Source organism: Aspergillus mulundensis, assembly GCF_003369625.1.
Source record: "Aspergillus mulundensis strain DSM 5745 chromosome Unknown scaffold_11, whole genome shotgun sequence".
Classification (NCBI taxonomy): Eukaryota; Fungi; Ascomycota; class Eurotiomycetes; order Eurotiales; family Aspergillaceae; genus Aspergillus; species Aspergillus mulundensis.
Window position 1 is genome coordinate 401508 of NW_020797899.1, and position 13200 is coordinate 414707.

A 13200-nucleotide genomic window follows, 5' to 3' on the forward strand; every position below is an offset into this window, starting at 1 on the left:
TATAAGGTTTATAATTAAAAATTACTTATAATAATTAAGTACTTTAAAAAGTAATATTATTATTTTAAGGGCTTTTTATATTTTATACATGTGTAATATAATTATAATAACCTATACTATTTTTTTATAATAAAGGTTTTAAATTAAAAACAGGTATAATAAGTAAAATTACTTATAACTTATAACTTTAAAATTAAGTATAAGCTAGGTAAGTATAATTTAGTAAATATACTATTATAGTAATTAAATTATATAATAAAAAATAAAAAATACTAAGTTAAAATACTTTTTACTTTATAAAAAAAGTTAAGTTTATCCTTTTAATAAATTATTATTAAAATAATATTAAAGGACCTAGCTATTTTTTCGCGTGGTTAAGCTTATAAGTACCTAAAATTTTTAAGCCTTAAAATATTTATTATAAAAATAATAAGTAAAAAAAAATTACTAAATTAATTATAAATACCCTTTAGTAATAATTAATTATAACCTAATAAAAAAATATTTTTATAAGCTAATTATAATAATAGCTTAAAAATATAATTCTTATTAATTTAAGGTAGGCCTTTTTTATTATTAAATAATATAAAAAAAAAACTTTTTTTTTATAAAGGTATTATTTATATACCTCCCGTGCCTGTGTTATAATATAAAATTATAAAATAATATTATAATAATTTTTATATAGGTTACTTTAACTATAAAAAAACTATTAAATTACTTACCTATAAGTTTTAATAAAAAAAGCTTAATAAAAATACGCGTGTGTATATTAAAAAATATTTTTTATATTAAAGGTCCAAGGTTTTAAGGTAATTACCTTAAAAAAGTTTAATATTTTTTTAGTATTAAATATGTTATAAAAAAATATTTTTATAAATTTTATTATTAACCTACTTTTATTAAAGTATAAAGGGCGCGTTTATAATATAATTTTAGTAGTTATAAATTAATTTAATAAAAAAGTAAAACACGCTTTGCCTATAATAACTTAAAGAATAACTTAACTAGCTATGCTTTGCTTATAGCAAGCCGTGAATAAAAATTAGTAATTTTTAGGCTTAAAAACCTGGGGGAATTAATATTTTATTTTTTTATTAAAAAGTGCTTACGCTATTTAAAATAGCTTTATAAAAATTTATAGGATTATATAAATAAGGCGCAGAAAAAGCAGGCACTTTACCATAATTAAAAATATTATTTAGTAAAATTTAAGGTTAAAAATAATATTTTAGTATTTTTAAAAAATATTAAATTAATATATTTAAGTAAAAAACTTAACCTAAAGTATAATAGTTCCTTTAAAATTAAATTTATTATTAAAAAGTAGGTATATTAACTCTAGCTTACTAGTATATATAATTAGTTAAAAATTTATTTAATATTTTATATTTTTTTAAAGCTATTTATATAGCAAGATAAGCCTAAAGGGGAAAAGAAATAACTATTAATTATAAAGTTAGTTAATAAAAAAAAAAAAAGTTAAGGCTATTCTTAAAAAATAATATATTTATAAATATAATAAATTTTTTATTAGGTAAAAAGGCTGGCCTAGCTATAAAAATTTATAAAAACCACTTTTTAATTTTAAGCATGTATAAAAAGCCCTAGTAAATTATAAAAAACTAGCTATAATAATACTAGTTTACTACTAGTTTAAAAAAAAAGCAATAACTTTATTAAGTTAAATACCTTTTTTTTTATTAGGTTTTAAGGTTTAATAAACCACTAGTATTATTAAAAAATTATTAAACTATTACTTAATTACTATTAATTACCTATAGCTTTAAAAAGGGGTATAAAATTTTTTATTTTATAAAGTTTTAAAATTATACCCAAGGCTATAAGTAAAGTAGTTACTTTTTTTATTTTTTTATAAAATTTTAAAATTTAATAAACTATAGCTAGACCGCTGCCAGCTTAGTATTAAAACTTATTTTAAATTATAATTTAAAATAAAAAACTATATTTATATTAAAGTTAAAGTATTAAAAAAAAAATCTTTTATTTTTTTAAAAAAAAAATAATAATAACTAGCTACGCGGTAAAGGCCGTAATAAAAAACTATTATTTAATATTAAAAGTAAAAGCAGGGGCTTTTTTAAGCATTTTTTTTATACCTAGTATTTTTTAAAAAAGAAGGCGTAACAAGCTTGTTTTTTAAAAAAAAGATATTAGTAAACTAATAGCTATTCTAGCTATTATTAAAATAGGCCAGGGGCTATTTAATAATAAGCTAAAAAAAATTAAATAAGCTTTTAAATAGCTAAAGCTAATACCTTTATTATATAAACCTTAGGGCTTATTTTTTTTTATAAGCCTTTATTATTAGTTTAACTTAATAAGTAAATATATTTTAATAATAAATATATTTATTATAATTACCAGGGTTTATTTATTATAAAAAGGTAATATTTTTTTTTATATAAAATAATAGGGGGAGGTAAGTACCCTTATTATAAATATAATAAAAGTAGTTACGCCCAGGGGCTAAATAAATATAATTATTAAGGTTATTAATTAACTTATTATTTTTATATACTTAAATATACTTTATATACCGCAAGCAAACCTATTTTTTATTAGCTAATATTTATATTAAAGCTATTTTACTAGTAAACTAGTTAARAATAAAAAGTACTTATAAAAAAAAAAGGCTAAAGGCTAAAAAAAAAAGCCTAAGGGGGTAATAGTATAAAACCTATAATAAAAGTATTAATAATAATAATAATTAGTATAGCATAAAATAAAGTAGGAAAAGGCAAGCTAAGGGGCGCGGGGGTTATAATTAAATAATAAAATAATTATTATAAAATTAAAAATTAATATATTTAATAAAGTGCTGGTAAAGCGCCACTAGTTAATARTTATTAAAATAAAAAAAACTTATTAAATTATTACCTATAACCTTATTATATATTTTAAAAGTACTTATTAAATATAAGTTATACTAGTTATTACTATTATTATTACTGCCTAAAAACTAATTAAAATTAAAGTTTTTAAACCTAAAGGGGGATAAATAAAAAAAAAATTAAAAATACTAAGTGCTTTTAAAGTTAATAAAAATATTATACTAAAGGGGTTTTATAACCATACTATTATAAAAGTATAAAAAATAAAGGTAGGGGTATTTTAAATTACTATAATTATAATAAGGTGCTTTTTTTTACTTATTAAAAAGCCAGGGTAGTGCCTAAAAGGGCTTTTTTTTAGTTATAATAAAAAAAAGCAATTTTTTATTTAGTAAAAAATTTAATAAGTTTAAAAATTTATAAAACTATAAACTATATTATAATTTATACTTTTATACTAGGTATTATTAAAGCACCACCTTTCCCCTTTTAATTATAAATAAATATTATATTTTATTTAAAGTGCTATAAATAATAAGAATAAAATACTAAATTTAATATATTAAATAATACTTTAATAAAATTAAGAATAGTAATAATAAAGCTATATTTAATATYAATATTAATAATAATAATAGTATTTTATTATTATTTTTTTTTAATTTAGTGGCGGGTCGCGGACAACCCTTTAATTAAAAAAAAAAWTATTAAGGCTAATATTTTTTTATTTAATATTATTAAAGCTAATTTACTATTAATTTAAAGTTAGTATTTTAAGTAACCTAAGCTTTAGCCTTAAGCTATTAAGGCTTAATATACCTTATTATTATATTAGGTTATATAACTTAATTAAGTTATTAATATTATAAGTTTTAGCTACTAGTTAGGTAAGGCTAAGGTAGGCCTTAAGTATAAGCTAAAATAAAAACCCGTGCGTAAAGTATTTAAACTTATATTTACTTTTTAATTAAAAATAGCTTAAGCATAGCTTAAAAATTTATAAAAATAGCCTTAAGGCTAGCCTTTTTTTTAAATTTTTAAGTAACTTTTTTAATATTATTTAACAAGGTTTAAAATACTTTATTTTTATTAATTAGATTTCTTTATTAATATCTTTATTATTAGTAAAGATCTTCAAGACTTGTCGGTCTTACAGTTAACTTTTAGGAGTTTAGGAGTTTAATTAGTTATTTAATAAATAAGCAAAAAAAAAGATTTACAGGCTTTTTAAACACTAAAAATTGCTTAATTAGTGTTTTTTAGCCTAATTTTAATTAGCGTGCCTAATTAAGTTATTAAGTTATTTACTTAACTAGTTATATCCTTGGATATGCTACTATTATTATTTGTATAATAATATTTAGAGATTTATAATATTATTATTCTTCTTAAAGGCTAGCTAAGTTCTTAGTTTAAGAAAGGGGTTATCGCGGGCGGTGGCTAACAGCAGTATGCTGTTGTGGCCGGGCCGCCACGTTAACACGTGGTTATATATAAAGCTAGTTATATTTTTAACTTAATTTTTTTAAATATTTTTTTTACTTGCATGCTAGTAATACCTAAGTTATATAATAACTTTAATTATTAAACTTTAATTATTATAGTGCCAGGGCGCGGGAAAAAAATATTAAAATAATATTATTATAATATACTAAACCATAAACTAAAGTACTTAGCTAAACTTATTAAAAATAAAATAATATTTTTACCCTAGCCTGGGGAGCTTAAAGGCGTAAAAGTACTAAATTAATATATTAAATTTTTTAGTAATATTATTATAAAAGCCATGCAGGCTATAAGTAAACACCCTAACTTAAAAAGCTATAGTACTTTTTAATAGTTAAATAAATATATAAAAAATTATTATGCCTGGGTAGTAAACCTTACTTTAAAATAAAAAAAATAATTCCTAGCTATGGTTTATAAAATTAAACATATATATTAAATTAAAATAATTAATAATATTAAAAATAATTAAAAATTATATTAAATAATAATATAGTATAAGCTAAAGCCTAGGCTTAAGGCTTTTTTATTATTAATAAATAATAAAATAATTAAAAACACGCGGGAAAAGGCTAATATTTTATAAAAAATTATATTAAAGTATTTTAATATAAATAATAACCTAAACTTTAATCTCCTAGTATTAAAGCACTAGTAGGGTAATAAGTACCTTTATTAATTAAAAAAAATCTTACTAAAAAAAGTTAAAAAAAATATTATTAGCATAAGTAGTACCTTTTTTAAAGTAAATTAAGTAATTATTTATATTTTAAAGGCCTGCTAAAAGCATGTTAAATAGGCTATTTATAAGCTATATAATTATTATTTATAATTAAAATACTTTTTCTTATTATAAAAGCTTATAAAGGTGGTAATACTTTTAAAAAATAATAAAAAAAATAAGTTTTTATCTTAATTTTAGCGCCTTATAGCGCTACTTTTAATATTAAAAAAAAACTTAAATAAATAATAATATACTATATTACTTTTATTATACTAGTATAAAAGGTATTAAACTTATAATAATATAATACTTTACCCAAGTGCTTAACTATAAACTTAATAGCTTTTTTTATTTATAATATAAAAATAACACTTTTATAAAACTAAAAGGTTATTATAATTATTATAAATATTTTAGGTGCCTTTAATATTATTTTATTATAATACTTATTTTAATAAATAATAAAGCAAGGCTAGCCTTGCGTGCTCCTAGCTTTAATTATAAGTTTTTTTAATAAATAAAATATAAAAATATACTTAAAATTTATTATAATAATAATATACCTAGTATATTATAACATATTATAAGGCTTGCCTCTTTTTCTAGTATTATTTTTATTATATATTACTAAATTACTACTAGTAGATTTAATCCTACGCTTTAGCTATATAAATAACTTTTATTTTAATTATATAAGTAACTTTTTTTATATAAATTATAAGCTTTTAATAAAAAATATTTATAGCATGCTAGCCTAGGAAAAATAAAATAAAATAACCTTTATATTAAAAAAACTAAAAATACTATATATTACTTAAAAATAGTATAATAAATTACCCTTGCTAGTAATTAATAATTAATTAATAATTATTTTTATTATTATGGTACTAGGCTAAAAATAGCCCATGCTATGCTAGTTAAGTATTTTTTTAATAAATAGCTTTCCTAGTGTTAGTATATTACTAAGCAGGTAGTTAAAGCCCGTGTAATAACTTAATATATTTATAATTTAATATATATAGCACATGGTTTACCCGCAAACTTTTTTTATAAAGTAATTATTATTTATATTATTTTTAGTTTTTTATATAATATAAAAATATAATATAAAAGTAAAACTAAGCCTAGGAAATATACACAAAATTTAAAAGTTAGTACTTAACTAGGCTAATATATTAAAATAATTAAAAAAACCCTAGTACTAGTTACTTATAGTATACTTTAAATTTTTTAAATAATACTTATAATAACCTTTTTTAAAAATACTAGGCTTTCCTCCGCGGTGGTAGTATTAAAAAAAGTATAATTATATTTTACCCTAAGGCTAAGGCTGGTTGATAGCTAAAACTTACTAATAAAATATATAATATTACTAAAAATTTTACAAGGCCAGGGTACTAGCTTGTAGTAAAAACTTAAAATAAAAATATAAATAATAAGGGCTTTTTTTTTAAAAAAAATACCTAGGCTAATTTTAGCGCACCCTTATTATTTTTAAAAATATTTAAAAAATTTTACTAGGGGTAAGGCTAAAAAACTAGCTATAAAAAAATTTAGGTAATAATAGCAAGCACTACCCTTAGTAAAAATAGTAATTTTTAGTAATAGCTTAAAATAAATATACTAAAAAGTATATTATATAAGCTATAGCTATATAATTTATTATAAATAATACCTTTAGGCGCAGGAACTATTAATAATTAGTACCTAATTTTATATATATAATATTAAAGTTATTAATATATTTTAAAAATTAAAGGCTATAATTAGGGAGCTTTTAGGAGTGCCTTATTATTAGCTTTATATTAATAATACCTTAATAATTTAGTACACGCGTAAATAACCCTTACTATTTTTAAATTAGGCCTTTTAAATATTATACTAGCTTATAAACTAGTATATAGTTTACTTATAATAATCCCTTAATTATATAAATATTAAGGGAAATAAGCTAGCTAATAAACTAGCTAATAAAATAGCCTTTATAAAGGCATAATTTTTAAATATTAATTTTTTAAAAATATAACTTATAATAAGTAAAGTACATAGCCTATATAAGTAAATATACTATATTACCTAAGTTAAATAATAAAAAAATACCTTTATAAAACTATTTACCTAGTATAAATAATAGCTTATTATAAAATTAAAATTATACTAGGTTAAATTATAGCCTAAGCTTATATTAAAGTACTTAATTTTATATTACTAGTTAATATTAAAGTTATTATATAGTAACTTTAAGTAATATTATAAGTACTTTTAATATAAAAATATAAAGGTTACTTATTTTTATAGAAGGAGTAAAAGCCCTAAATACCTAGTTTTTTATTTATACTTTTAATATTATTTTTAGTAATAGCTATAGTACCTTATAATATTATTAATAATTAAAGCCAAGGCCTTAAAATACCTTTATAAATTAAAACTTAAAAACTTTATATTTTTACTAAAAATTATAAACTTTTATAAATTTATTTACCCTTGCTAGGGCTCCTCGCGCCCTAGCTTTATAAAAATTATTTAATTTAATATTAGGTAGTTTTATTTTTTTTTATTTTACCATATTTTTTTTTAAATATTTTTTTTTAATATAACTAGCTTTAGCTTATATATTTTTTTTATAAATAAAGCTAGCCCCTATATTTTATAGTATTTAAATTATTATATATATAATAAATAATACCTACTAGTAGCTATATATTAAAATAATAAATAAAAAATAAATAACAAGCCTATAAGTATTAGTAAAAGTTACCTTTTAAAATAAAAAGCCTTTTTATATATAAACTATTTAAATAGGCTACTTGCCTAGCAGCGGCACGCCCCCATACCCTAAGAAAGGTCTAGAATATTAGGCGTACGCCTAGCGATCCCCGGGGCGTTAAATATCACTACTACTACTACTCCACACACTGGGGCCTAGACTCGCACATGCACGCCCTCTCGGAAACCCAGCGCATGTACGCCGTGAAATGGGTGTACCTATGCCAGTTCTTCTCGATCCTGTCGCCGTGCGTCGGCCGCGTCGCCTACGCCTCGCTGCTGCTGGGCCTTCTCCCGTCCATCCGGTGGCGCTCGCGCCTCCTGTGGTGCGTCATTTGCATCCAGGTCGTTGCAGACTGTAGCACCGTTGCGGTAATTTTCGCACAGTGCAGGCCGCTAAACAAGTACTGGGATCCCCAGGTGCCTGGGAGCTGCTGGCCGCCGGAGGTGCAGCAGCATATGGGGTATTTTCAGGGCTGTAAGCTCGCGTGATGTTGCATATGTCTGGACCGTATTGAACGGCTGACTTGAGGCATTGGGGAAAGCCGTCAGTTGCGCGGTAGACCTCGCCCTCGCCGTATTCCCCGCGAGCATGTTCTGGAGCATGAACATGGAGCGGAAGAAGAAGGCGTCGCTTTCGTGCTTGATGGGGCTGGGTCTCTTGTGAGTTTGCTTGCGTCTGCCTTTCGTCCATGCAATGTCCTGGGACACGGACAATGGGTAATGAAGCCAGCGCCATGATCGCTTCGATCATGAAAACCGTCCAGCTGCGCGCCGTCACCGCAACAGACGACCTCACCCATGCCATGGCCCCCCTCGCCATCTGGTGGACGCTCGAGGCAAACATCGTCATCCTCGCCGCCTCGATCCCGACCCTGCGGCCTATCGTCCACCCCCGCTCCCACTGCCGGTCTGCCCCATTGTCCGGCGGCCGGCATGTTCTATCCTGGTGGGGGCGGCTGACTTCGGCCTTCCGGCGCGGTTACCAAGGGACCGCTGGGGAAAATGGAACTGGTAGCTTGCAGCTTCTGTCGGGAAGCTCCACGGATAGTAGGCGCTCGTTCCGGCCGCTAGAGCAAGGTGGGAGTAAGTGTCAGAGGAAAGGGATTGAGAAGACGACGACGATAGGGATTGTGTATGGAGACCCTGGCGACGCCGAGGCAGAGACAGAGGCAGCATGGCCGCCGCAGTCGGGCGGCGCTCTTGGGCCGTAGGTAGTGATGAATCGTGAGTGATTCTGGTATCGGATATATTCTTTTCGCCGCGTAGTAGTCTGTTCATAAAGCTGCCTTACCATATCAGAAACGACAGTAAGCAAAAAGTCCATAATCCAACAAAAGCTAATGCGAAATCGAAACAACACTCCCAAAATACTCCCTCCCCTTCGCCTCAACATTATCCCCATACCACTCTCCATCCAACCCCTCCACTAACCCAAACATGAACCCCCCAACGTCCTCCCGACAGATCGTATACCCGACAAACGGACAAGCCATACCCAACGCCGTATTCTGCCCCTCCCCCTGCCCCTTCAGCACCCTCACCTTATCACGCCTACTCTCCCCATCCGTCAAATAACTCGGCCGAATAAGCACATAGTCCCCAAGAACCCTCTCCCCCTCCGCCCTCCCCATCTCCTCAAACACCAAGCCCTCCATAACCCTCTTATCCGCATGCGGCGTCTTAAGCGCCATATACAGCGGCACCATAGCAAGCGGGATATCGCGCTCCGCCGCAATCCCCGTCGTCGAAATACACACGAGGACCGGCTTGAACTCCCGCGGCGTCTCGGGCTTCGTGTTCTCGCGCAGCACCCTCAGGATATTGCGCACTGTATCCTGGCACACGGTGGCGCCGATGAATTTCGGTTTCAGCGGGTTCGAGAAGTCGGGGCGTCCGCCGACGCCCGAGAGGATCATTGAGGGGGGTGCGAGGTGTGTTGGGAACAGCGTTGCCTTGATCGCGGGGAGGTCGGACGTGGACCCTTCGATTAGGGTTAGGTGCGTTGAGAGCGTGGAGGCGGCGATGTTGCGGGCTTTGAGGGCGGAGGTGAGTTTTTGGGGGTTGCGGACGACTGTTCATTGTTAACAGGTAATTATTTTGCTAAGCTGAGGGTTGAAATGGGGTGGCGTACGAGCGACGCAGTTGTATCCTGCCTCGAGGGCGGGAGCGAGGCATGCGAGCGTGCAGCCGCCCGTTGCGCCGAAGAAGCTGAGGGTTGGTTTGGTTGTAGTCATTTTGTTTGGACCGGTAGGTATTGTCGAGTAGGTTGGATTCAAACTTGGTACTGAGTCGACGGAGCAAGCATGATTCCCATTCCAAGAGGCATCGCACCTTCTTATACCCATCAAATGTAAACAATTCAGCCAGCGCGGAATCGCACCCAAAACGGCTTAACCCACGCAAGCTCGCGACAAGCCTGATCTGCAGTATTGGCAGCGTCTGATTTGCTGATGCTCAAGGCTCGGCCAGAATATTGCTCCGCGCTGTGTCTAGTCTTTGCTTAGTTAGGGCACAGCCTCCCTGCTGAGCTCTGACTGGACGCGGATTGATCGGGGCCGTCAGCACGTTTGACGCCGTCTGTCGGATCTTGATCGGCTTGGAGTTGGTCCGGGCGGAGGAACTGTTGGCGTTCAAGATTGCTTCCCCTCCGAGTATTTGGCGTGGCAGGGCTTTATACCTTCCAATGCGGCTAATGCCTGTGTAGATTGATTGATGGACAGGGCGCTCGGTTGTTCCCACAGTCCACTGAGTATACCTACCAGTAGTCCTCCGGTTGCAGCAAGCCCTCTGATCTAGAGAGCCCTCTGGACTCTACTGCATCATATTGCAGTCCCGGACGGCATGGCTGGTGAAGAGCCTCTTGGAAAGATCGCAAGCACATGGCTTTCAAGGACAGAATCGCTTTTCTGTGTGATCGTTTGCCATTTTTGACCAATCTTGGAAGTCTGGTCTTTGGCGTGAGCCGTACCTCCCAATCCGTCTCTCGTGTTGTTCCGCAGTCATGCCGTAAATATTCATTGAAAGTCTCGAATATTGGATGCACATCGGTAAGGGAGCGTTGTTGATCGAGCTGCTTGCAAGCAGACAGAGTGTTGAGATGGCTGAGAGGAAATTGCCCATCTTCTTCGTGCCCACACTGGCTTCCTGACGGGGCTTCTGAGAGCACACATCGTACTACTTTCTAAACACCTGAAGTCCAGTTATTTTCTGTCTTCAATGCTTTGTTCTCATTGAAAGGCCTTCAGGTATTTGGCGCTCTTCGGTTGCGTCTCTTCCAAGTTTCGCAATAGGTCGTCAGATGAGGTCGCTGGAATTTCTGATAAGATCCCTTGATTTTTGTAGGAGCTCTTTGAACATGGAGGTTGTTTTCATCGGTTAGCTCGCCACATGGGCATAAAGGGAAGAAGCCAACTGGATCAAGTGGTCGCTGAGCTCGTTGGAATGGAAAGGAAATCTTCTCCGGCGGCGCTCTCTTCCGGCTCATCTCCCCACCACTCAATCAACTCTGGCTCCTCTTCAACGACTATTTATCAAGATTTCCGACTCTCTGAGTTCAAGATAAAGATTCAGAACTACCTGGATTCGCTCTGGAAAGTTCTTCTCCTTCCGGAGACGGAGCGTGACCTCTTGTCGAATAACACGATCCCACCAGACTTCGTCACTCAACACGACATCAAGCTTTTGCTTCAGGACTACAACAATCTCACCGCAGGGACAAGGCTTGATGTGCCGGTGCTCTTCCGGCCTAGATCTACCGACTTCGTGACTGTCCAGCACCCTGTTAACATGGCATACTTTACTATGATCCAGCAAACCCAAACAGGCACGAGGTTATCTTCAAAAACGATAGCTCCAACCAGCAGAAGCCACGACGTCATCTCACCTGTGATGTATGAATCAGAATTCGGTTTCCCGGGATCCTATTTAACCACGCCATAGTCAGCCTCACGCTCTCGGTCTAACAACCGAAGGATTTGATCTGTGCAGCCCGGCTGCTGGTCCCAACACCCCGTCCAACCACTGGAGCTCCTACGTATACGAGTACACCAAGACCACTGGTGACAACCGGCCCCTGCCGCGCCTGTTGATGATTACTGCCCTTTCTTTTACGGACACGAATCATCGATAAGCCACGGTGAGCTCACTGCAATCGTGACAGCTATGCGAAACCGCGCTCGGCAGCCTGCCCCTGCGTTTTTCGACGTCGAGACATATAAAAACGATACCGAGTACAATATCGAACAGCAGCGGAAGAACCGGCCACTGGACCAATTGCTCTTCAAGGACAAGCAGCACTTTCCTGTTCTCCTTGTAGCGATCTTGGGTCAGAATCAACTATGCTTGTTTATCGGCCGGTTGCGAGATGGAGCTTGTGGTCCGTCAGTCCTTGCTCCTCAGCTTCGCGGAATTCAGCTCAGCCCCGTTTGAGCTCTTGACGCGCGTTATACTCAGTGAGCCCGTGCAACCTATGCAGCTACCAGTCCGTGCAGCTGGTTTAGAGCAGAGGGGGTAGCGTAGAGGTTACAGGTGCGGGATCTGAAGTATCACGTTGCATTGATCATCTCTCGGTGATGAAAGCTTGGAGGTTGGATCTAGCTAGGCGTCAGGGGTGAAGCTGTTGCCAACAAGGCTGGCTAAGCTACTAAGCAAGGGCTGCAGTGGGGCGAGCAATATACTACCATAGTCTTAAGCCCTGGTTTTGCGTGTCTCGGGTTGCCAGTGAGAACACACCATGGCAGCCTCCTATCTGGCCGCGGATATTGCAACCAAGTCGAACGTCGACCACGTTGGAGCACCTGGCGATGCAGGGGCGAATAGACTTCTCGAGCATGGCAAAGACCTCGCGGTGACCGAGCCAGGCATCAGTGGCCTGCCCCTCTTATCGGTAAGACGTGCCATAGTAAACCTTTGGAAGGACGTACTGCTTACTCGCAACATCATCATGTACAGCTACGGTTGGGTTCACATCGGGCCTGGTCTTCGGTTATGACACTGTCGTCAGCGGGGCGTCGGTCTCAATGCCTTCGTTTCAACTATATTTTGGCTCGGTGGGCGAGAACGGCCCCTATCCTCCTTCAATCTGGACTTCGCTGTGGGCAGCCATGTCGGTTCTAATGCAAGCTCTTGGCTCAATTGCCCTCGTTTGCAGCTGCCTGTTGGACGCTTGTCGGGATTGCGGTTCAGTATACCGCAGAAACTCGACCTGCTCTGATGGGTGGTAAGATGGTTACAGGCTCGGAATAGGTGTTTCTATAGCCAATGCAACAACATATATGGGCAAGGTTGCAGCGCTTAATCCTCGTGCGCCTGTGCAAACTGTGCTGGTGGTCTTTGTGTTCTTGACGC

At 33.1% G+C, this 13200-nt stretch overlaps 2 protein-coding genes across 2 annotated transcripts; both read right to left on the bottom strand.

Annotated features, from left to right (window-relative positions):
* Positions 1–8070: 8070 nt before the first annotated feature.
* Positions 8071–8789, bottom strand: DSM5745_09045 (uncharacterized protein; the record flags this gene model as incomplete). The annotated part of the gene is made up of 3 exons (XM_026751061.1): positions 8071–8207; positions 8260–8595; positions 8651–8789. The coding sequence occupies 3 exons, from the start codon at positions 8787–8789 to the stop codon at positions 8071–8073; spliced, it is 612 nt and encodes a 203-aa protein (XP_026600147.1).
* Positions 8790–9191: 402 nt separating this feature from the next.
* Positions 9192–10088, bottom strand: DSM5745_09046 (uncharacterized protein; the record flags this gene model as incomplete). The annotated part of the gene is made up of 2 exons (XM_026751062.1): positions 9192–9925; positions 9986–10088. 2 exons carry the CDS (start codon positions 10086–10088, stop codon positions 9192–9194), a joined length of 837 nt encoding a protein of 278 aa, XP_026600148.1.
* Between the last annotated feature and the right edge of the window lie 3112 nt (positions 10089–13200).